At 47.4% G+C, this 24,426-nt stretch overlaps 8 protein-coding genes across 8 annotated transcripts; 4 read left to right on the forward strand and 4 right to left on the reverse strand.

Annotated features, from left to right (window-relative positions):
- Window positions 1-2,250: 2,250 nt before the first annotated feature.
- Window positions 2,251-2,533, forward strand: LACBIDRAFT_315350 (uncharacterized protein; the record flags this gene model as incomplete). The annotated part of the gene is made up of 3 exons (XM_001877956.1): window positions 2,251-2,286; window positions 2,339-2,452; window positions 2,501-2,533. The coding sequence occupies 3 exons, from the start codon at window positions 2,251-2,253 to the stop codon at window positions 2,531-2,533; spliced, it is 183 nt and encodes a 60-aa protein (XP_001877991.1).
- A 295-nt stretch (window positions 2,534-2,828) lies between these two features.
- On the forward strand, window positions 2,829-6,355 carry LACBIDRAFT_324528 (uncharacterized protein; the record flags this gene model as incomplete). The annotated part of the gene is made up of 10 exons (XM_001877957.1): window positions 2,829-3,027; window positions 3,088-3,110; window positions 3,275-3,417; window positions 3,458-3,464; window positions 3,588-3,776; window positions 4,501-4,922; window positions 4,974-5,078; window positions 5,442-5,556; window positions 5,611-5,872; window positions 6,054-6,355. 10 exons carry the CDS (start codon window positions 2,829-2,831, stop codon window positions 6,353-6,355), a joined length of 1,767 nt encoding a protein of 588 aa, XP_001877992.1.
- Window positions 6,356-7,982: 1,627 nt separating this feature from the next.
- LACBIDRAFT_315352 (uncharacterized protein) lies at window positions 7,983-9,001 on the reverse strand (the record flags this gene model as incomplete). The annotated part of the gene is made up of 4 exons (XM_001878319.1): window positions 7,983-8,248; window positions 8,299-8,549; window positions 8,604-8,751; window positions 8,803-9,001. 4 exons carry the CDS (start codon window positions 8,999-9,001, stop codon window positions 7,983-7,985), a joined length of 864 nt encoding a protein of 287 aa, XP_001878354.1.
- Window positions 9,002-10,098: 1,097 nt separating this feature from the next.
- LACBIDRAFT_315353 (uncharacterized protein) lies at window positions 10,099-11,673 on the reverse strand (the record flags this gene model as incomplete). Its single annotated transcript, XM_001878320.1, has 12 exons — window positions 10,099-10,282; window positions 10,334-10,354; window positions 10,407-10,570; window positions 10,632-10,691; window positions 10,744-10,800; window positions 10,850-11,009; window positions 11,059-11,089; window positions 11,138-11,284; window positions 11,349-11,405; window positions 11,464-11,518; window positions 11,573-11,585; window positions 11,645-11,673. 12 exons carry the CDS (start codon window positions 11,671-11,673, stop codon window positions 10,099-10,101), a joined length of 978 nt encoding a protein of 325 aa, XP_001878355.1.
- A 1,365-nt stretch (window positions 11,674-13,038) lies between these two features.
- LACBIDRAFT_315354 (uncharacterized protein) lies at window positions 13,039-13,511 on the reverse strand (the record flags this gene model as incomplete). Its single annotated transcript, XM_001878321.1, has 1 exon — window positions 13,039-13,511. One exon carries the CDS (start codon window positions 13,509-13,511, stop codon window positions 13,218-13,220), a length of 294 nt encoding a protein of 97 aa, XP_001878356.1. The 3' UTR covers window positions 13,039-13,217.
- A 347-nt stretch (window positions 13,512-13,858) lies between these two features.
- On the reverse strand, window positions 13,859-16,579 carry LACBIDRAFT_324531 (uncharacterized protein; the record flags this gene model as incomplete). Its single annotated transcript, XM_001878322.1, has 7 exons — window positions 13,859-13,873; window positions 14,025-15,213; window positions 15,402-15,414; window positions 15,480-15,667; window positions 15,877-16,143; window positions 16,268-16,280; window positions 16,348-16,579. The coding sequence occupies 7 exons, from the start codon at window positions 16,577-16,579 to the stop codon at window positions 13,859-13,861; spliced, it is 1,917 nt and encodes a 638-aa protein (XP_001878357.1).
- A 2,687-nt stretch (window positions 16,580-19,266) lies between these two features.
- LACBIDRAFT_315357 (uncharacterized protein) lies at window positions 19,267-21,528 on the forward strand (the record flags this gene model as incomplete). Its single annotated transcript, XM_001877958.1, has 8 exons — window positions 19,267-19,290; window positions 19,339-19,448; window positions 19,501-19,753; window positions 19,810-19,925; window positions 19,978-20,125; window positions 20,174-20,587; window positions 20,641-20,958; window positions 21,010-21,528. 8 exons carry the CDS (start codon window positions 19,267-19,269, stop codon window positions 21,526-21,528), a joined length of 1,902 nt encoding a protein of 633 aa, XP_001877993.1.
- Window positions 21,529-22,357: 829 nt separating this feature from the next.
- LACBIDRAFT_315358 (uncharacterized protein) lies at window positions 22,358-23,911 on the forward strand (the record flags this gene model as incomplete). Its single annotated transcript, XM_001877959.1, has 2 exons — window positions 22,358-22,584; window positions 22,645-23,911. The coding sequence occupies 2 exons, from the start codon at window positions 22,358-22,360 to the stop codon at window positions 23,909-23,911; spliced, it is 1,494 nt and encodes a 497-aa protein (XP_001877994.1).
- Window positions 23,912-24,426: the final 515 nt, after the last annotated feature.

Consider the following 24,426-nt stretch of genomic DNA (forward strand, 5'->3'; position numbering starts at 1 on the left):
AGAGACGCAAATCAATCAACGGGTTCAGCAGGACCCAAGCAGGACCAGAAAACTAGACTCAACTACGTCTTCGAACAACCGGTAGTATTTTCCCCACTTCCTCCTTCTCCTTTCACATCAACTTCATATCCACTATAACGCCACAACGTAAAAAGTGACATGACTTGTGCGACAATCATGGCGCCTCCGAATCATCTGGAGAACATATTGTTGATGTCTACCTCCCGCCCTGGTGCTCGACTCGCAGCTCGAGGTGCCAGGCCCGGGGCTCCCAGGCCAAGACCGTTCGTTGTGTGCACCAGTCTTTCTTTCTTGATGATCTGAAAATCTAACCTTATCAAATCCGCGACAACTGCGTAGCCAAAGGCTCTGGAAGAGATGTAGCAGCAGGCTATGGCACTGGCGTGGCCGTCAAAGCCAATGTTGAGGGCGCCGGAAAAAAGCACATCGTCGCCCACTAATGCCCAACCACCTTCTGCCTGGGTCCTAGCGGTAAAAAGCCGATTCCATCCACTCTTCAAAGTTTCGTCCTGGTTCGTTTTAGTAAGGTAGAATTCAAAGATAATGATGTTCGCAGATTCTCGATACTTACCGTGCAAGTTGCCTTAGCTATTGGCAAGACTTGTGGCTTCGAGGTGGGCTTGGGGGGCTTGCTGAGGCCCGTTGATTGGTGGGATTCGGTCCTAAACAAGCTTCGTGACATAAGGCGACTGTGATCTCTTGGCCGCGCATGTAAAAGAAAATACGTTCAACGTTCACCCGACTACATAAATTCAAATCGCAATGACCGAGGCAGGTCTCGAACCTGCAATCTCCTGATACATACATACAAGTGTCGTAGTCAGACGCGATGCCATTTCGCCACACGGCCCGTAATTATTAGTATGCAAAGGTCAAATGTCGGACTTTTTTTTGCTGGTTGCAACCAGCCGGAGTTTCAATCATGATTATGTCGGAGTTTGAACCAGTTGTAATCACTTGTCTTTGTTGACACTTGGTTGCAATCGCAATGCAACGACATTCCAATGGCTTAAACGAAGTACAGTAGATTTCATAAAAATTTGCATTCTATTGGAAAGAGCCCCACATACTATGCATTAATTACAGGAGAAAACCTCCCCTATGTTGCAGCACTGGAAGATTTTCTTGTTTTAGTTTGGGTGAGAGATTGGATATATGAGCGGCCTTGGGAGTTTTCTAATAGGTCATGTAGTCGAATGGTTATGTTGCACTACAAATTTGTAATCATTGCGTACGTAGGCCACGAGTCCGAGGTTTTTGGTTCAATCCTTGAGTGATGCACTTTTCTTTATTAACATTTCATCGGTCGATCAGTAAATTTATTGATGGCTATATTAGTATGGGGAGCCCGGTTGAATCCGGACTCAACCCTGGTTCCAACCCAATTTGAACCAAACACTCTTCCATTTCAAGCAATTGAGATGGCCACTGGCGATTGGAATGGTTGTAACCAGTAGATGCCGGTTGTAAGCTAAAATAGGAAAGTCCGACAAATCTATCCTCTGGCCGAGGGCATCCATAATTTGATCCAGATGAAGGTTTAAGGACATTGGTGAATTGGAGGTAAATAAAACCTCGTGACATGCACTAAAGCTGTATATGTTTCATATAAAAATATCAAGGCTCAACATGCCATGCACACAAGGGGCAAACTGCATTTGTCGCCTGGCGAAGAGGTAATGAAAAGGAGATAAATATGTTAAATAGTCAATTCCACATTGGTGTTAAAAATGTATAAATAGAAAAGATTCATTGTTCATTCAACTTTGCAGCCACAAAAAGGTCATATCATGTATGTTAAATATTTATTGGTAGTTTGTTAGAGCAGGAATGACTGAGAAACAAAAGAAATTCTTGCCAGAAAAGGAAGATAAAGAAAGACCCTGTTTTACCTGGGCAACAATGGTGAAGCAACTATTTAATGTCATTGAAAGGTCTTTCTTGGCACTGTAAAAAGCAATCAAGGAAATTAAATTTAACCCTCTTAAACAAAGGAACCCTGAGAGATAATTTTAATTCTTTGTTTCTGTTCCCTCAGGCCAGAAAGATCTTTCAATGTCATTAAATAGTTGCCTCATCGTTGTTGCAAAGGTAAAACAGGGTCTTTCTTTATCTTCCTTTCCTGGCAAGATTTCTTTTGTTTCTCAGTTATTCCTGCACTAACAAACTACCAATAAATATTTGACATACACATCATCACCTTTTTGTGGCTGCAAAGTTGAGATAACAATGAATCTTTTTTATTTGAACATTTTCGACATTAATGTGAGATTGACTATTTAACATAATTATCTCCTTTTTATTACCTCTTCACCAGGCGACAAATGTGGTTTGCCCCTTGTGGCAAAGGAATGGCCCAGAGCCCCAAGTGATAGGACACACCTGGACTCGAACCAGGGTTGCAAGGGAGACAGTCTCGAGTGGTGTCATGGTGAGCTATGTGTCCTTTATGATTGTCTCCATGAGCTTGACTCTCTAGTTCAAATTCAAACACTCGATAGAGTTGCGATAGAGACGAACTCGAAGGTCCAAGGGACATGCTGTTCAGCTTATGTAATTTTTTTATATCATCTGAGCTCAGTGTTGTACAAGTCAGCCTGACTCAAGGTCAGAGCCGTCACGGTCAACACAGTCACGTCAACTGACTTGACGGGGTCAAGGGTCATGATGGGGGTCAGACCTTTTTTGGAAATAGTGATTGAGGCTTATCATACACGTTTGAACGTTGTGTAGCGCGCCTGTAGACAAGTATATAGTCATTGGAGTGTTTGAATGTGTCCGTTTCCATTCCTTGTCATCATTCCACTATGTCCTCTAACAAACACTGGTCTTGGGGCCATTTTTTCAGTGATGGCCAACTTTTTAAATCCAATAACTCATACAAGAATGCATGGTGCCTTGCATGCCTGAATCACCACAAGGAAGAGCTTCGCCAGTCAGATATTCTCAGCACAGCTATCAGTGGCATCAGCAGTGGCCGTACAGATACAGATCAGGAGTCCCAAAGTAAGTATTACCAGACTTTTTTTTAATCTTCGAGAATCACACATTACAATATTTATGTAGCACTCAGAGATTGTGCCCCAATGGTGGGGAAACCAGGCCAATTGATGGTACCACACCTGTCAAAATGTGCCGTTGTAGTGCCGGATGTCAGAAATCGTGCTTTACAAGAAATAAACGATAAAAAAAACCACCCACCAAATCTTCCTATTCCCTTGCCTATTCCTCCAATGCTTGCACGTTCTGTTAGCATGCCTCTTCCCACTATTATGTCATCAGGTTCTTCTTATCCAAATCCTGGCTTGAGCGCCTCAGCTACGCCATCTGGTTCCCTAAGCCCAAGCCCACTTCTGTTCTTGACCCCATTGCTGAATTTAGAGTGGCCATCAAAATGTGCTAGAATGTTGAGCTTCACTGCTGATGGTTCTCAAAGTCCTGCTGTAAGTGCATGGAACTCATTGCGACAGCAAGAGTTTGGAGAGGACTTTTGTAAACTGCTTATTGTGACTCGCTCTTCCTGGAACACTGCACACAATCCAGAGATGTGATTATTTGTTGAAAAGTGGATACCAGGGGCAATCATACCTGATTGTCGAACTTTATCGGGGCCTATACTTGATCGAGAGGCTGCAAAGGTTGAGGATAAGCTGAAGTTGAAGTTGAAGGAGCAGAAGGCTACTTTTCAAACAGATGGGTGGAAGAATAAAGCTAAACAAGCAATTGTTGCAACAATGGTTAGTGTGGACTTTGAGGTAAGCAGCAAGCAACTCATACACTCTGATCATTGGTACTAATCAAATTGTTGACATGCATAGCTAGTGTTTAAAGGTTCAGTCCATAGGACTGCAAAAAGCCGGTGGACCGAACTGAACCGGACCATGGTCCGGTCTTTTTTTCGGTTGCAGTTGCCCCAATTTGGGGTTGGTCCGGTTGCCGGTTGCCTCATTTCGAAAATCTTTTAAAACCATTCAAAGACCGGTTTTAATCGGTTGCAACCGGTTAAACGGTCACGTGCGTTACATAGCCTTGTAACCACGTTTATTGCCTTTTATTGGGTTTTTGTTTCATCAAAAACGGTTAAGAATTGAGAAAGATATAACCAAATCCATATTTTACCCAAGTCTCTATGAGATGTAATTCGGTTTCAGTCATAGCTATGTCAAATCTTCATTAAATCTCTTGAAAATTGGTAGAATGACGGGTATTTATATGCTTTACTATTTTATATAATCCGTTTATTTTTCAGAGTAATAATGGTTGAGATACAAATGGTTTATATTGGTATAATAAATTATACGCAAAAAAACCGGTCTGGATCGGTCTGAACTGGTATCATGGACCGCAAAAGACCGGTCCTAGGTGGTTCGGTTCGGTTCTTTCAATATCTAGGTCAGTCCTGGACCGGTTGTGGTCCACAGTTGCGCGTTTTCGGGGCAAAAAACCGGACTGAACTGAACCTTTAAACACTATGCATAGCCATATCTAATGCGAACTCATGATGTTTCTGCAAACCCAAAGACTGGTGAAGCCCTTCTGGCACTTGTTGTCGAAGACATCAAGTGGATTGAAGAAAAGTATAGTGTCTCAATCATTGCTGCATGTACTGATGATGGTGGTGACCCACGCAAAATGCGACGGTTACTTCTTGCGCTCATGCCATGGCTCATCATTATTCTCTGCTGGGCACATCAAATCAATCTTATTGTTGGTGATTATCTAGTTCTCAAGCTTCCCTTTCAGGATTGTGTTGTGAAGGCTTTGATAGTGATCAAGTGGATGAATAATCACAGCCATGCACTGGGATTATTTCGTGTGGAACAGTTCTCCACCTACCAAATGTTCTGGGCCCTTATTCTCCCTGTGCTCACTCAATGGACAACACACTATCTTTCTCTTCGGTGACTTCTCACTGTTGAAAAAGCTCTGCAAGCTGCTTGGCTTAAGCATAGTGAAACCATGATTGCAAGTGTTGGCACCAAAAGTGAAGACCAAGCAAAGGCTATAGTAGTGCAGGAGATAATTGAGGATTCTGAGTTCTGGTACCACATCAAGAAGTAAGCATTATTGAATTTATTTCATGTTTATTGATTTTTATTCTTTTCATAGGACTTGCAGTCATCTTGAGCCACTGCTAACATCACACAGGCATCAAATACACAGCTCTATCATGTCCTAACAACTCTTGCAAACCTCTATTGTATCTATTCTAATCTAAGTCATGAAGATGACTTGAGGGTACGCGACAGAGTTCTTGCTAGTCTTGAGAAGCGCTGGGCAGCTGCAGATCAAGATCCCTTCATTGCTGCTGTCATCCTCCATCCCTCTCTCTGTGGCAATGTTCTTGCACGTTGACATGTTGCCTTAACACCAATTGGGCTGTGTAATATGCTCAAGCGTCTTCACTCTCGTGTTTTCAGAAAGGATGTGGATGCAGACTTTCAAGCTGCATTTATGGACTACTTCAATAAGCATGAAGAATTCTCTCCAGAAAACATGGGTCTTGAGGATTGGATTGACACAGCCAAAAAGAAAGTAAGTTGTTGCACACCACAACCCTGTGGCCATAATCCTAATAAATATGATTAGGGTCAGGAAGCAAATCCAGTTGAGATCTGGGAAGGAATTGATACTGGTGAAGAAACTGGCCGCAACTGCCTCACAAAATTAGCAATTCATATTCTCAGTATTGTCGCCAACTCAGCCGGCTGTGAACATGCATTTAGCCACATGGGGCTTGTTCACACAGGCATCCATAGCAAATTAGGGGTTGAGAAGGTCTGCAAGACAACAATGGTTGGCATGGATATTAAGCACATGCACCTAGAAGCTGGATTGCTCCACAAAAGGGGTAAATGAAAATTTACCTCTGAGGCTGGGGCACAAGGTTGAAGGACCTGATGACGATAACTCTGAGTCTGCCGCTGATTCTCTCAACATTGGCGATCAGGACAATGATCTTCTCGATTTTGATCGATCATCTGAGAATCTTATCGCAAGTGTAGCTTCTGCAAATGCTGATAAGGATGTAGGTGATGATTTAGATGAGACTGATGAAATTCCTCCCACTATTAATGTGCAGGCTCCAAGTGGACACTTGACAATCACTATCCCTCCTTTAAACTCGGCAACTCCACCAGCTCGAGCTACTGGGGTGAAGAAAACCTGCATCCCTCTTGAAATCCTCTTCATTTACCCAACCAGCACAGAATTGCCTTCGGAGGGAATGAACTCTTTCTGGAGAGGAGGGATTGAGAATTTGGAACAAGAGATGGAGGCTTATGACATATTAAGTGGTTTGATGGAGGAGAGTTCTGACAGTGGGAACCTTTAAATTCCAATTATGCTTGAAATTTTAAATTTTCTAGGATTTTTGCTACGTGTATTAGTACATTGTGCAGTTATGCGAGGCTTGGACACTCTTCGACGTTGCTTCGACGCGCGCGCTATCCTAATTTAGAAATTTCTCACAAAACCCTTGACCAATCATGACCCCGTCAATCAAACCCAGTGAAAATCGACCCTAAAAAATGGCCAAATGGATCGGTGGAGCCCGATCTGAACAGGGGAGATGGCCGGAAATTGGCAAATATATCGATTTGATCCGGAGAAACCCGATCTGCACAGGGTCAATTTTCACTGGGAATCAAAGTCAGGTCAGGGTCAGACCCGGGTCATGACAACACTGTCCGAGCTTCTCCTTCTTGCCTTCAAAGCTCGCACTTCCCTTGCCATTCTATCCCTACGCGCGGATACGATGGTTTGTATTCACATCACGACCACGTCCGACACCTAGTGGTAGTCAGAGAGACAACCCTATAGCTAGCTAGCTCGTGATATCCTGCTCACTGGGAGAGAGAGCAGCTGGCGATTGTGGATTGACAACTTAAAGGCACTCCTGTAATGTGAGTTCGTCGACGAAAGCGGACGGAGGACTGAACGAGGTTCCCCACCCTCCAGCTCAGCCCCAAGGCAAACAAGGACGGCCCCGACATGAGATACGCATTCCCTACCTCTGTGACCTCTGCAACCATATCCTCGGACGCTAGTCAGTGTACCCAGCACCACCCCCGCCCCCGCAACTTCGGTAGTGATTCAGCCGATGACGGGACCCCGACCGTCTACGAGAACGGAGAGACCAGTGAAGGCGTCACCCCCACTTCGTTCTTGACAATGTCGACGACTAATGGGGCTCTGACGAGCTCTTGGGTTGCGTCGACTCATACTATGGGAGTGTGTTTGCTTTCTTTTTGGTCTCTTGTGCGTTTTCCGTCCTTCCGATTCTCTCCTTGCTCTTCGCTTCCAGTTGTTGGCATCCTTTCGATTTATTCACTTTCGCCTACCTTCGCGTTGTCGGCAACTCCGTCTTTTGTGATCTCGTTTTCCGTCAACCTCACATGAGCGTGCTCCCATTATGGCTTCTCTTCTGCATACCTAGTTCCTATTCAAGTCCTTCCTGGAGTTCTGCTTCGTTTTCAGCGTCCCGATGGCACGTAATATGTTTGGCGATGCAATGTAATCTGGCCCTTGGTGCCCTGATAATTATCATAATTCCCCTTTCCGGCTTTCTGGCCGTCTCGGAGAGGGGAACATGCATCTCCCTCTCCCATTACCTGTCCTTCTTCTTTGTATGTACTCGCTGTTTTCATTGCCTTTATCTTCCAGGTTTGCTTCGCTTGAAATGCACCACGAACCTGCATTTTTAAGTCTGACGCGCTGCTGGCAAGTCACTAGTAGAAGCAGTTCATCATTTCCGCGTTGATACTTGTCGTTATCGGATATTCGCAATAAATTGGTCCTTGGACTGCCATCGTTCTGGCATCATTCACCCTACCAAGCCTTTATCCTAGTGTGATATAAAGGTAATGGTAGAAAAGTCGATTCATGAGAGTCCTATCATAGGGTATAGTGTACCGTCGAAACGAAGAAAAAAGTCAACACAACCAACCCCGAGCTACCAATTATGCCTCCGGTTTACCAGTATTCCTTTGAAGATCAGAACGACTGGGAACAAGACCCGGCGTCGAGAACAAGATCACGACAAGAATTTCCGGAAGCGCGACGAGGGGATACCAGAAGTGCTCGTTGCTCTGCTTGAACATGTTGCTAACCGTGGCCATCGAGAATGCCTCTCGGACGAGGAGAAGCAAGGATATGATGTAAAGGATGTAAATTCCATATTTCATCCCAAAAGACTGATTTTCGTCAGCTTCACGCTCGGATTTGCCTGACGAACGGTCAAGTTGAATTCATAAAATTAGCGAAAAATGTACGCACCCGTGAGCTCAATCTTCGCCAAGATCAGCGTCTGGAACGCCTGGAGCACCGTAAGCACGAGGAAGATGATCGTACCAACTTTACGCAATGTCAGCCCTGTTGATATTGTTTTCGGGTTGGAGCTTTGGGACATGGTCGTTCCCGTGATACCCAGCGCAACAGCGCTGGTCAAAGCCAATCTGAATAATGCACGATTGCGGGTAATGCGGAGGATGAAGCTTCTAGGGGGCGAGGTGCCTTTGAGCAATTCACTAAAATTATTAGTACACAACTGGAGTGCGATAACGAATGCGAAAGAAGCTCACCGATCGAGAACGAGGGTATACGCAGAATAGAGCAATCCGAAGAATCCAACACCGAACAGAATCTGATCGCCAATTAATAAACCGATGTGTTGCCCCGCCGTGCTTGAGCTAGCGAGAACGGCACGAATTACGAACGCTGTGATTCGGACTGAAAGGATTGTTCACATACAACAAAATCTGAGAAAGGAAAGTAACCTACTTGCACAAAAAAGAGAAAGAACGATGAGGACATAGGTCGGGTTCTTGATCGATTTGAGTACATACCACCCAAAGAGGGGGACGTACAAGGCAGCGAAGACGGCAGCCGCTGGTACAGAGTCGTATCCAACAGCATGTGCGTAGTTAATAACATACGGTTGCGACGCCATAACCGAGGAGGGGGAGCTACTGGTTGACATGCTCTGACGAGACCTCCTATATATACCAGCGCGGCGGTCTAGGGGATTTCCGATCAAAGTAGGCACGCCTCGAGGCACGAGCCTTTCCTCGAAGAACCAAGTATGTTGTAAGGCTATTAATAGAATGGCGCTCCAGGGAGTGGTGAGTAAAAAATCTAAATATACACCATGCTCGTTTCTGAATGTAAAGCTGCTCAAAACCTCCAATAATGTTTGGAATAATGCCTAGTTGCTTGAGTTGATCTGTAGTAATTGCGGATCAATGAGATGCACACTTCCGTTCCTGACGTGAAATTGCCTTCATGGATGGAAAAAAAGAAAACAAAGGAATTGAAAGACGCCACCGAAATAAAGAATCTGATAAACATCTGGGTGTAGTTGGACAGCATTCCTCTTGATAAGATAGATCTGCGCGCGCCATGCAAGAGCCAGCATTGCCACATAACGATCTTTAAAGGCAAACTCTCTAATTTAGCTACGAGCTCGGTCTAGGCTGATTGTGGCTTGTAATTTCAAGGCTTGGCGACTCATGCAGCGCTTGCATTCGGAATCCAAGATATTGCAAACCTACCACAATTTCCAGGCAACTTGTCAATCAGATCAAATTTAAGTTCGACCAGCTCTTGGCGATACGATAAGGGAAAATTGCCGATGAGTAGGTTTGAAAACATCAAGTACATATGGTTTTTCAATCGTGAAGAGTATGACGATCAAACCATGAAATGAAGTCGCTGATTGCGAAGGAAGTGCGCCTTTTGATGCCTCCTTGATGCCTCCAACGCTCCCTATTTACTCACGATTTTCAGTTTGACCGCGTCATGGGGAAATCAAACAAACGTAATGGTGTGGGGGGTAACTTGAACGTGGAGATTTTACACGACTTGATTGCCATTCTAAGAAATGAAAAGTAAGATCCGTACTCTAAGATACAATATTATGTGTTCATGTTGGATGTCTGAGTACAGCGTTCACAAGTCGACGTGATTGTACAGTTTGTACTCTATGATCTTTCTAGTCCTAAGAGTTATACTTAATAGTCCAGTGAGCTCTAATTATTCTAAAACAGTCCCACAAACAAAAATTGTCCAATACTATTCTTACACACTTACTTGACTACTTCGCATAATTGTATCACTCATCAAGGCTTCTTGTAACGTAGCGGAGGAAAAACGGGAGGGAATGTGTTCAGCAAAGTGGAGGCTGAGAGAATGATGCGTGAGCGCCACCAGCCGGCGAGCTCGCTTCCGGCCATTTAGAACAGCGAGGAGTACGTTAGCGTACCTAAAAAAGTTGTTAAACAATATGGAAGTCCGAAGACCCGGAAAAACTTACAAGCCCCCAAGAATGTACATCCTGGGATAAGAATATGAGATACCAACCACGTCAAAGAAAATACGCAACTTACACCGCAACATGTTGGAGTGCATCTTCTGGATATTTTATATATATACCGAGCTGAACGAGAATCACGACGACAGTGATAGCGCCAGTCTCCAGAGTAACAATTATGAGACGGTCAATGAGACGTCGAGTCAATACGAATGAAGATTCAAGCTTTGCCTGTACGAGCTGACGGCCGAGGAAGACGAAATTTATGATGAGTTAATCCAAAGCAAAAGAACGAACGTACCAGGATTATCATGGTCATCACAATGATGCAGTCACAGAGGAAGCTACCTGAGAGCCAGATCTAGAAGCATTTGGCATACGGATATGTTGGAGCGCAACGAAGTCATTCGCACCTCCGTTGAAAGTTTGAGCCACTCTTTTCCTATGTTGAAATTGTCGGATTGATAACACTGTCAAAAGGTTCGTGAAAGTCAAAGTAAATCCAGTAGGGCCACATACACATATCCCGTGAACGACCGCTGCTGCAAACTGTACCAACGCCACCTGTACACAAACTCTGAGTACAAAGAACAAGAAACCATGGAGACCCCGCACCGATGAGATGATACACGGAACGAAACGACCAACTTTTGAACCTCTCCTCAGATTCCATATTCGCCTAGGGGGATAAGATAAAACGGGAAAGACTCTCAGCGAATCGTGCCCACCAAGCGAAAAACGTTTGGACTACGCATGATTCTGTCGATGGCTTGATCAAGGTCTTAAAAACCGATGGGAAGGACTTACCGAGCCCCGTTAGCGGGACAGTCATGGCTGCGAATATTGATATGCGAGAGAAACTCGTTGGATCTCCCCAGCCGCTCACCAGCCGCTCCCAGCCTGCCGAAGTCACTGACATCGATCGCGCCATATCAAGAATGAAGGCTAGCCCCACTATTACATGGAAATATTCCGTGTGAGATTTTGGCTCAAACATAACTCGAATACGAATTCGTACCTGCAAGTTTTATTCCGATCATATCACCTTCAAGGTGATCGTCGCAAAAGTAATCGTCTGAAGATCAAGGGAATTAAGTAGGCTGGAGAAGGGACTGAATTTAAGAAGCGCGTACAGGTCTGCACCATCAACGAGCCCGACAAAAACCAACTGATGATGCATCCAATGAACTATGTATCCATCATGATGAGAGAACTTGAACAGGATTACAAGCGAGGACGAACAAGAGGTGCAGCTCTATCAGCCATCCGGTCGTAAGCAAGGTATCTGCGCAAAGGAAAGGAATAACAACGTACTTATTAATATCCGTACCAGCGGCTGACATCTTGCCCGAAACACCCAATGAAAATACCGGTTCTGGGTCCTTCTCGTCTTCTGCTTACGAGTGGAGAGGGGGGGGAGGGCAACGGCGGGGGGTTCACTAGATCTCGTGGGTGAGGCCTCTCAATTCTTCCTACATATATCAGTCATCCACAATCAGGGCTGATGCCACTGACACTCAGATAGACGTGGAAAGCACCTCAATTTCAGCTCCATCCTGTCGCTTGTCTTGACGGTTCTTCCATGCAAAGCAGATCGGCTGTAATCATTATGGGTTAATTGGAAAAGACGAAGGGTCATCACGATTTATCACTGGACGAAGTATGGAGGTCCGAGCTTTCTCCGGGTTTCATAAACACGTCGCAAAAGTGCAAGACTCCTCGGCGCCCGATGGAGAGTCAGCTAGACAGCACCGTTTTGGAACCCAAAGAAATCGTCAGAACAAAGGATGAAGAACGCTAAGTGAATGACCTACGTAAAACTTCGACGCGTGGAATAACTGCAGGGAGACGATGACAAAAATGAAAGTACTGCACCCGCACCTAAAGGCTAAAGTCTGGCGAGGACAGACAGCTGGGGAGGGACGCTACGCTCCAGCTTTCGATCTATCGGCGGTCCGAAGGTATCGGAGACTCGAGCGCCCAAAATGTACGAATGTTGAGAAGAGATTCAGAATTCGAAGGAGAGGGTTCAAGATAAGCCTCTGGTGACTGGGTGCCAAATTTGACAGGTGACCCGGCCTCCGAACCATCAAGGTTCAGGCATCGAAACCTTTCTATCAGCTGGGCCTACAAAAGGACCACGCGTTGAACCAACACCCCCACATACGCACCTTGAATCATCTCCATCCACCATCTCCAAGTAAAATTCAGATGCGGAAAATCAATTCATCCTCTATGGGTCTCAAAGAAATTGCCAGGACCAACGTCATCGAGGGCTAAGCGAGTGACCTACGTAAAACTTCGACGCGTGTACTGCACCCGCACCTAGAGGGTAGAGTTTGGCAGTTTCGCCCGAGAACAGCTGCAAGGGGTGGGCGACCAAGACCGCTGGGGAGGAATCTGGAGGGCTGCTCTGGATGACTAGATTTATCGGCGGTCCGAAAGTATCGGAGACTGGAGCGCCCAAAATATACGTATGTTAAGAAGCAGATTCGAAGAAGAGGGTTCAAGATAAGTCTCTGGTGACCGTTGGATGCCAACCCCGGGCTCCGAGCCATCGCCAGCTGGACCTACAAAAGGACCACGCATTGAATCAATTCATCCACAGCAAGCCACGCGTCAAGTCAACACGCCCAGATACGCACCTTTATCTACTTCCACATGATCCTACCAAGCCAAACTATCTCCTCCAAGTAAAACCCACAAAGGAAAAGACACGGAAAATCAATTCATCCACTAGGCCACATAAATAGCAATTAAATTCTTTTTTTCAAACCACAACGCAAGCAACAAATGTAAGAAATAAGAAATAAGAATAAGCAAAGGAAAGGAAGTGGGAAAAGAAGGAATTCGAGTTGAAGGTGTGATCAGAAATCAACTCAGAAAGTCAAAAATATAACAGGGGACAAGGGAGCGAGGGAGAATGAAAGGAGCGTGTATTATCCTGGGTGGTTGAGGACAGGTACGTCAGGGAGAAGAGAGGTCGGGAGCAGTACGTCAGGTCAGGTATAAAGAGGGGAGTGTACGTCAGGATGGAGTGGGTTGTGTTGGGCTTCGGTCGATCGGGGTGGGAGAGCCTTGGGAGGGTGAACGTAAACCTCGGTCGGAGAAGGGAACCACGGGTCGTGCGAGGGAGCCATGCACTGAATAGAGAGAACGCCATATCGAGGGAGGGAACCATGCGTCATATCGAGCGTTCACGAGGGGCGACCCAGACTCGTGTAAAAAGACCAACGACCAGGCAGGCGGGGTGAGGGTGAGAGTAAGCAGGTACAACAAGAAGCAACAAGAACGAGAAGAAGAACAACTACCCAATACACTCGTTCCTCAAGAAAGAAGGAAAGGGAAGAGAACGGGGGGCAAAGAAACAGGGGGGGGGGAAAGAATGGGGGAGGGGGAAAGAATGGGGGGAAAGAAAGTCAAGAAAAGAAAGTTGGGAAAGAAAGGAAAGGTAAGTTTCAAGAAAAGAAGGTAACAAGAAGTGTAAAGTATATATATCAATTCATTAAAACCAAAAATCCCATACGTTCACTCATTCGGAGCCTACCCAAAAAAACACATCATAAGCACAGCTCACAAAAACGCAAAACAAAAAAACATACCTTCTCACTCATTCGCGACCTACGGCACAAAGAAGAAAAAAAAGACATCAACACTCCACCAAAATAATTAGATAATAAATTCAAAAACGCACCTTCAACACCCTCCTCCTCCCCTCTTCCTCCTCCTCATCATCATCATAATCACTCTCAACACTGTGACTATGCGGAGCATCAAAAGGGTTAGGCAATGTCCCTCCTTGGCTCTCAACCTGTTGCTGCTGATCCCCGTCATCTTCATACCCCATGCCCCCATACGCATCATCCATATCGCCTTCCTCTTCTTGATGCGAAGGCGGCGGCTGTTGTGGCTGTTGGGAAGAAGAATGAGGGGGCTGCACGAACCCTCCTGCGTACCCCTGCTGGCCTTGTCCTGGGGGGTTACCGGGAGGAGGAGGGTAATACTCCCCCGCAGCTGCAGGCGGACCCGAATAATACTGCGATCCAGACGTCCCCGACCTTCCCAAACCCTGCTGCTGCGGCTGTTGTTGTTGTTGATTACGGTGATAATGATACTGCCTTTGTTGTTGTTGCTGCTGCTGCTGCTGCTGTTGTTGTTGAGACTGCGACCTAGCCACACCACCACCCATCCCAGCAGCCTCCAAAAGCTCATACTCGGGACTCCGACTCCCAAATCCATACTCGGGACTCCTACTCCCTCCATACCCCATAAGCATAGGCATCGATTGTTGGGATGGTGGTGGACCACCGGTAGAAGACGGAGCAGCCATAGCAGGGTAAGGGCTCGCACCATCATTCAAAGCCTGCGCGTACCCACCACCCGCAACGTCCTTCGTGCTCCTAGCCCTCGCTACGCCAATACCCGCCGCACCCGCACCCGCCCCAGCGATATAAGGATCAACAAATATCTCTCCGGGACCAACACCACCATGCCCCATCTCATGCATCCCATACGCCTCATGCGACATCGGAGGTTGGCCATACGTCCCATGCGACGAAACGTCCGAGAACTGCCGGTCTTGCATAGTTCCACCACCATGATACCCCGAACTCCCGCTATTATACCCCCCAGACGCACCACCACCGTACCCTCCTCCCCCGCCCCCGCGATAGCCCTTGTACGTATCGCCCTCGTCGTCGTCGTCCAAAAAGATAGGGGCGGGCTGACGAGCGGCTTCAGCTGCTGCTTCGGCGATTTCGCGGTCGAATTTTTGGGCTCGGCGACGTCGGATGGCGTTGGTGAAGAGGGCGATGAAGATGCCTAGTGCGACGACGCCGACGACGGAGAATGTGCCTGCTACGGCGGCGGTGTTGTGGAAGAATCTGGGGAGGTGTTAGATGGGGATGAAGGACGGAAAACGAGGAAGAGGATAGGGAGGAAGGAGGCGCATATACTCCACAATTCAAAGAAAGGAAGCAAAAGAAGTAGGAGCACGGGGAAAGTGTAAAACGTCAACTTGAACGCTATTGAACCATACCAGGACCAAAGTACGCAAGTACGCCATTCACACCTCTTTGACTGAGCTAGTTGAGGGCGAGGCGCAGCAAGGCAGTGGCGCATGTAAGGCAGAAAGGCTAAGCGCATATACGCTGCAAATGAAACGAGCAAGGAGGAATAAAGGGCATGGGGCACCCCAAAGAAGGGTTGAAAGGAATAAGATTGACAGCATTAGTCATAATGAACAGGCAAACGAAAAAGAGGGTCGCAACGATGCGAAGCTGAGCAAACAATGCGAATGACGAGGAGGCCGTTACGACGACGACGACCATGAGTGGGCTGTTGCGATGGCAGCTTCTCGGAACATGGATAATCCACGGGAACGGAAGAAAAACAGCGAAAGAAAAAAAAAAGAAAGCCATTGTCACGATCGGGAGAGGTAATCAATAATGATAGATCGGAGGGAGTGCGCCGCATGCGCACATCGCCTCATGCAAAAAAAAAAGATGGGATGGGGAAGGAAAGGAAGGGGATTCCATGCCGCTCACCCAGTATTAGTCGACGCAGCGCTCGAACTCGTCGGTGCCCCACTAGTAGCCGACGTCGTAAGGAACGAAGTAAGCGTAACGACACCCCCCGATCGATCCGTCGTCACCCTCGTATTCGTCGGGGGCGCAGTCGTAGTCTGGGTCGCTACCGACGTGGGTGCCGCGGATGTGGTGCTAGTCACTGATGTAGACTTTGAACTGGTGTCGGAGACGCTTGTGCTAGTGGTCACGGAGGTGGCGGAAGTGGTGGTGGTGGAAGACGTGGTGCTGGTTGATGTGGATGTGGGAGTTATGCTGGATTGGGTTGGAGGGGAGGAGGAGGGTGGGGGACTGGCAAAGTATACCGCTCGTTAGCACGTTTCCTCTCTCTGTCGACGGACGAAAGACTCACGTTGCGGGTGTAGCTTTCCACCACACAATCCATCATCAGCATGCCTCGTCCCATAACACACAACCGCAAAGAAAACTCACAGGTAACAGGCGACGGCGACGCCATTTCTTCTTCGTCGTCGTCGTGATATAAGAATAAAAAGAGTGTTGGATCCGCGGGCAAAGGCGGAGGTCTGTCTGCAAGGGAAGGAAGACTGATGGCAGGAGGGAAGCGAGCACGATGTGAAAAACAACAATGATTACGTAACGTCCATCGGGTGATCAGAAACCGGACGACAACTTTGATCAGGTTCTTTTCAAGGAAAGGACACATAGCTGATCGTGCATCGTGATCAAAACTTAAAAGGTGTAAGGTGCACCTTCAATTCCTGGTTCGAATCCAGGTGTGTCGCTACGAAATGGAGAACATTGGTGATTCATCTTATTTTTACTGAATTCTAGGTACTTCAAACTTCAAATAGGTGACAACTCTTCGTAGCGCACACAAACTACCAAAGGACACATAACTCACCGCGACGCATAGCTAAACGCATTCCAACCCTGCTTTGAATCGAGATGTGGCCACCCATTACCGCTTAGCTTTGATCAGCTTCTATTCCATCTGTCACTTTTGTCAAGCATCATGGTGCTACGCCAGTGCATCGGACACAACGCGCCATTCGAGACCAAAAAGTGGTATTATCCCGGCATCGGAGCTTGGAGTGGAAAGATCCCTACATAGTGTCGGTGAGGGTGCTACGCATACCCGTGAGCATCACGCATCACGATCTTCCTACATACATTTTCATCCACAGTGCACCATCCATCCAAGCATCAACCGCATCTCAGTACACACCTCCCCACGAACAATTCAAACTCAAAAGGACCATAGCTCACACGGAAGGCGGTGTGTTAAGTCACTTTATCCGTACCAATTTACAGGGGTACCGTAAATTTTGTAAAATCGCCTTTGGCCGGATTCTTCGCTTAACGTCCCTGGCGGCCCATCATCTGCATTTGGTTTAGCTACCAACCAACTACCTTGCCGAGCAATACCTGTAAGTCACTTTATCCGCCTGCACATTTGCTGCACATACTCATCCACCAGTCCACTTCCCTATTCAGCCTCGAAATCGCATTCCGCTCGTCGGCACTCAGCGCTCAGCAGCAAGGTGTCGAACAACGCACAGCCGTCTGAGTGTCAACCCGCCAATCCTTAACGCTCTTGAGGTCCAAAACTTCAGTGGCGGTCGTCTCGTCCTTGGCATTGCTTCTCATTCGGGGGGGCGAAAACTCTGTCCGCTCTGTTGCCATGGATGGTACCGAGGGTCTTGTCCGTGGAACAAAAGTGGATACCGGCTTCCCCGTCATGTTTCCAGTCGACACCACTACGCTCGGACACATCATGAATGTCATTGGAGAACCCATTGATGAGCGTGGCCCTATCAAGGGTGTCAAACTCAGCCCCATTCATGCTGATCCTCCCTCCTTCAACCAGTCGAGGACTGCTGAGGTTTTGGCAACTGGTATCCAGGTCGTTATCTCCTTGCCCCTTATGCTCATGGTGGAAAGATTGGTCTGTTTGGAGGTGCTGGTGTAGGGGAGATTGTGTTGATACAGGGAATTTTCAACAACGTTGCCAAGGCCCATCGCGGTTTCTCTATTCTATGCGGTTTGTCTCCAATATCCCTCTTTTTCATCATTCTCAACCTTTCCATACCAGGTGTTGGATCAAGTTCGATTCCTACTGGATTCACTTACGACGCAGACTATCACTCAAGTCACATTTCAAGCATCCTCACGCCCCACCTTCCTCTCCGCGTTCCCTTCACGGACCGCTTGCTTTCCTGTTTCGGCGACACAGTTCCATGGTTGTCTACTCGCCGCACAATTCGCTGAGCACTCTCTTGTGACCGACATCGACTCTGAGGATTTGGCCTGTGGTTACCCCCGCTCGGCTCGCAGCGAAGTGGAGGTATTGAAGACTTCAACTCTGATTATGGGTTCCGGGACCACGGTCAATGCTTCACACTTGGAGATTTTGACGACGGCGTGCCGGCGCGCACCACTCAGCAAGACGGCGATCATGGGATTGAGGTAGATTCCTTCGTTCTGGCGTTCTACTTACTCCCGGATTGTACAGGGTGAGTCTTGGGATGCCCTCAAGGTTTTTTTTTGTTGCTGTTGGGGTACATCCGAGTAGAAGTAGTTCATGTATCTTAATAATCTAACGTTGCTTGTTTTTGAGTCTCTGGAAAAAGGGAGTGCCAAGCTTCTGAATGGGTGTGGTAAGGAGATAGATCTGTGATGCACTTCAGACTGTACAGGGATGGAATGCTAGGGAATGCTTGGCCAAAGGTTTACTCCCCGTAAATCAGGGTTCGATAGCATGCCGGCTCACTGTAAATCAATCATTAGGGTCCAGCTCACTGTAATTTCGACCATTCGGCTCCTGGACCGCACCAGCTCACCGTAAATCCCTGTAAATTGAACCTAATTTACTGTAAATTCTGGGTGCGTAAGTTCTTACGGCTTCTTACCACAACTTACCCACCTCTCAATACATGTTTTCTGCTAGTTTCCTGTGTGTTAATTCCCGCGTGCATCTGTATTCATAACACGGATAGTTGGGATTCCTCTTCAGACAACAAAAACCCTCGAAAGATGTGTATAGGACTACAGGGACTACAGTGTTCAATGTTCCATTTGATGCAAAATTATAATCATTGACGCGACGCGTCGCGTTGATTCTATTTGTGTGCACGTGTGTGTGTTCCTATCAACGAGCGCATCAGCAAGTGCTGAGCGCTGATGCTCAACGTTCAACATTCAAGTTTCAACATCACTCACGTCGTCCTCTGGATAGCCGCCTACTCGTTGACGTGGCAATATTAACTGCATGGATACCCAAACGCAAAACAAAGGACTTTCCTGGTCTCCATCGCTGTGGCTGGATGTTGAGCTTTGTTTGCTGTGGATGCTCGTCATTGGTGTCTCACAAACGCCTCGACGAGGACGACCATGGGAGTTGCATCGCTGTGGAAGGTATTTGCCCACCATCCTTTTTACAGGTGTTCTAACCAACAATCACAGCTTGTTGAAGCAGCAGCAAAACTACGGTCATTGCTGCAATTTACAATTGCTGAAGGATTTGAAACCAACCGACATGGTACCCGCACAATCGTTGTGGGCATTGATGCAAGGTACGTTGACTCCCCCCTTCCCTTTTTTCTTTGCTCATATTATCATCCCAAGTATCTGGCTCAATGAGGCCCAATTTGCGCATGCCAAAGGCGGTCGCCGGTATCAGCGAGGCATGAACCCTGAGCTGTGCACGCTCTTCGAGAAAATGTGCCAACTACTTCGATTACCGTTCACCATTGTTCTGGTATTCGATGGGCCTGGACGACCATCTCGAAAACGAGGTGTGAATGTCTTGACTGCCGAGCACTGGGCTGTGGATCCAACAAAAGAGATAGCGGATGCCTTTGGGTTTGGAACTCACCAGGTAATTTTTTTCCTTTCACATGATGGAACACAACAACTAAATGGTAACATCAATAGGCTCCAGGAGAGGCAGAGGCGGAGCTTGCGTATCTCAACAGCATCGGCATTCTAGATGCTGTGATGTCGGAGGATGGAGATGCGCTTGTGTTTGGTGCGCAGGTGGTAATTCGCAAGTAGGTTCCCTCTCATGTGTATCCAGCTAAATATGCTCACCCGTATTGGCAGACCTCACCTCAACGGAGAAAAGATCAAATGGGATGGCGACACCGTCAAGATTTACACATCCACCGCAATCCGCTCTACCCCATCTGTATCCCTCACTCAGGGTGATATGGTTTTGTACGCCTTGCTATGCGGTGGGGACTACGACACTGTAAGTGAAACAATTAAGCTGAAGTATCTCCTTGACATCGTTTAACAGGTTGGCCTCAAAGGTTGTGGCAAGGTCACTGCACAAAAACTGATGGGGACCGGGCTTGGTGATAGCCTGCTCAACGCCGCTCAGTCACTTTCAGGCGACACCCTCGTCTCCTTTATGGCTGGATGGCGGGCTGATCTGCATGCTGAGTTGTTGAAGATTGGGCAGGTGGCTATTGCTGTAACGATCGACACTTTTCCTCAGCTAGGCGTTCTTATGAGTTATGCCATGCCCTTAACATCAAGAACCCTCGGCGGACCACCCAACGCAAGCCAGTCATGGGTTCCACGTGCACCCGACCTGCCACGAATTGCACGGCTCTGCAAGCAATACTTCAGGTGGTGTACATCCGACACCGTTAGCAAAAAATTCCACACTCGGATTTGGGACGGCATCTGCATTCGCCGACTGATGGAGGTGGGTATCACTCCCAAAACTGACGAATTTGAAGCTTACACCTGTCTTTCCAGCCAGTGGATGAATATGCAGTGCTCCGCCAACACATAGAAGATGGGGTTGTCTTCGATAATCCACCAGGAATGTGTTCATTCCTTAGGATCACAAATGCCAGACCGGGACGACTCCTTGCGACTAGCGTCAAGATCTATACTGTTGAGGTTACCCTCCACTCACTCCTTGCTTCTGCGGCGTCGGGTATTGGTGAAGCATGTCCCCAACACACCGGACATATCTCTGTCAAGATTCCAGCATCAATTGTGGACCATTGCCTTCCAACATTACCTAAGAAGACTCTCAAGCATGTTGAGCTCTCGGCACCACCATCCCCTGTAAGTCAAGTTTCTTCTTGCAGCAGACAATAATTGATTCTATTAATCCAGATTCTACAAGAAGTCCCTTCAACAGCATCATCATGCCAACCACTGACTTTGCTTGAGCGTGTGGACCTACTTGCAGTGGTCAACTCCACACTACCACCAGGCAGCCACCCCACGCATGACCACCCCATGTGTGACCGCCCTGCGCGCCCCTTACGCAAGTCGAAAACCCATAAAATGACAGCTTCAACACCTAACCCATACACACCCCTTCAACCGGTTGCCAACCCATCCATGCTGCCCATTCAGGCAAACGTTCCCTGCGGGCGCATCACGTCATCTACAGCAGGACCGAGCTGTGTCAGCCCTCCGACGCCACAACGCAGCATCCATCCAGCAGGCCTTGCCATCTCCGACTTGCTGCCTGGACCTAATTCCACGCACTCACCAACCTCATCCGCTCGCGCGCCGGTATTTCTCGGCTTTTTTGACCTGACAGGTGATACTTCAGCCCATGGTCCTGACACCTCGACCAGAGATCCATCTTTCGTTGATCTTACAATGATAGATGATATACTCTAGCACATACTCTGCCCCGAAATCATTTCTTCCCATTAGTTTACTTGTATCTCCATGTATTGATTGACTCTATCTACCTTGTATATCTAGTACATGCTTTAATAACATATAGTATCCTTTTCGGCTCCGTCCTGCTCGAAATGAGAGAATTGATGGTAAAGTTTGTAGGTCCACACAATTTAAATAAAAATGCCTCCGTCATACTGAAACGCAAGGCTCGCAACAAAAATCTCTTCTTATATTCAAACACCACCTACAACTACATGGCAAGGCAATCAAGTACAACTGGCAAGAAAAACAAAGCACCAGGAAAGAAGAAGACAAAAGTTGCCGCAGCAAAGCTTGAGACGCTTCAGAAACAGAGTGCTGTCAATCGAGATGCTTATGGCCGCCCCGCACGTACACGCCGAAAGTATAAGGGATATGTCAAGAATGGAAGACAATTTCTTGCAGAGGTCATCGAGGAAAAGAAGAAGGAGAGGGAGTCAGGCGAGCCTACCTTGAATAACTCAGATGACGAAGAAATTGACCTCGACATCCTCGCACGTGCATTCAATGGCCCCCCAAACGAGCTCTCTGCCACGGCTCTCGAATATTTCCTTGTCCAAAAGTGCTGCACGGAGGGCCTTGGTATGAGCACAGCATGGGGAATTCACGGTGCATTTTGTGATTTATGGGACCACTGGTATGTGTGCAACTCCAAACTGCTTCTATATTGCAAAGATGAATGGGAGCCAGGGATGGGACCAAGTATTCAGGTGATTACACACACGACGAAGAAAAAAACAAGGTGACAGGATGCCCAGGACGAGCGCCAGTCGTGCAGAGCCTGATGAAAGTAATAAAGAATAAGAGCGGAGCAAAGGGTGCTGCTGCTGGACGCCACCATGCCGAGGCAATGAGAATTGAGGAGCTTCGAGCTGTGATGGAGTGGTCTGAAAAACGCCGTGCAGAAATGAGGGTCGACACTTCTCTTGATGACCATGATCATGCAAAATTGTTGGCGAAACATCTTGAAATGGAGGCTTTCTTATGTAGCGGATATACTCTGTGGACCCGGTAAGGTTTCTATTACTTTGACTTTTGTGATATATGACCTTACCGAAGTGAAATTACTAGGAACTTTGAGCTGTGTAATCTCCAGTTTCGAGACATCGTCTTTGACTGTAGTGGTCCCGCACCTCTGTCTCATCCCTTCTTCTCTGTGTTCCTTGAAAATCGAAAGGGGTGGCAGAACAAGCAAGGATGGGATGGCCCTCTCGAGAGTGAGCCGTTTTACTACAAATCAAATCAAATCAATGACCGATTCTCATCTATGACTATAAAAGGTAACACGTACCATATCTACAAGCAGGATTTGACTGAGCTTGACATGTTTTCTCGACTTCCGGTGTGGGTAGCCCTTCTTGAACAAAAGATTGGGCGGAAGGTCGAAGATGATGACTATGTCTTCCCTTACATTGCACCGAACGGCATCCTCCATCCAAAGAAAGCGCTCTCCCATGACCAGGTGCAATGCCTCCTTACGGAATTCTGTCAGGGAGCGGGCCTGGTGAAAAACTTCACAACTCATTGTCTCAGGCGTGGCGGAGCACAATACAGGTTCATCCACGCACCAATCAGGAAGCGGTGGTCCCTCACGATCATTCGATGGTGGGGTGGGTGGGCAGAGGGCGAGCAGGTGAGCCACAAATTTATCGGCGTAACGCTACTACAGTTCAAAAGGCTAAATGTCAGAATTGCCCAGGTGGATACATTAATGAAATACCTGATTGACTCTCTTCAAAGCTACGAGAAGAGTTATTGTGACATGCTCTGTCCCACGCGCCTGGATACGGAGCAGAGTTTCCTGGGCGAACACCAACTTTCTCGGAATGTAACTCTGGGTGACATGAATCTTATGGGTGAGGCACTGCTGAACGCAATCAGGGCGCACTCACCACACACCGCACCATCCCCAGAATGCCATGCATCAGAATATACACGAGTTACAGCGCCTCGTGCATGTGAGACTACTGAACTTGCGATGCGAGCAGAGCTGATGAGGCCCGCCCACCATGTATCTGTCATTCACACAGACCCAGAGGCATCCAACAATAATCCCAACGAGGATGATGCACCTGCATCATCCTCTCATGCGAAGAAGCATCCTCATTCAAAGGAGCGTCCCACGCCATATCCGATCGCAGGAGCTTTGATTCCGAACCTTCGCAGAGGACCCCGAGCTTGGCGACAAGCGGTTGAACAGTGGGATGAGGGTGTTCCATCACAAGGGGTTCCTCCGTTGAAGGATTGGCCGTCCGGTTGGTACACGGGAAGGATGTGTTTGATACATGGTGCTAAAAGAGGAGAGCGTGAGATGATTGCTAAGGAATACGAAAGGTGATCAGACAGTCATTTGTACATGACATGCGAAAACTCACCTCCTCGCTATGCCAGATTTGGTCGGGATGAAGAGGCATTCCTATCGGCATACCCAGTTGCTGTAAAGGGTGTTGCTGCACTTGTTGACGCCATCCGCGGCAGGCATGGCCGACGACACTGCAGTAAGAACGGAACATATGACGAACGCTCAAGCAGCAGCCCGTCGCCGTCTGCTTGATTCGAGTGGTATTATCAAGCATCTTCGCAAATTCAACGAAGTCTCAGCATACACATATATTTTGAACTTTAAACACTTATGGTAGGTTTTCCATTAATAACGTTGCTTCCATTCTTGTACCATACATCGTGCTCTTGGGCTACAGTTATCTGTATTGCAAAATAATCAGTAGTGGTGTAATGCTTGAACACCGTTGAAAACCGAGATAAAGACCAGATCTAATGATGATTTCAAAAAAACAACACAAATCGACAGCATCCAGGGAATGTTGACAAACAGCTCTTTAACTTGGGCCCAGG

Source organism: Laccaria bicolor, genomic scaffold (assembly GCF_000143565.1).
Source record: "Laccaria bicolor S238N-H82 LACBIscaffold_6 genomic scaffold, whole genome shotgun sequence".
In the NCBI taxonomy this organism is placed as follows: Eukaryota; Fungi; Basidiomycota; class Agaricomycetes; order Agaricales; family Hydnangiaceae; genus Laccaria; species Laccaria bicolor.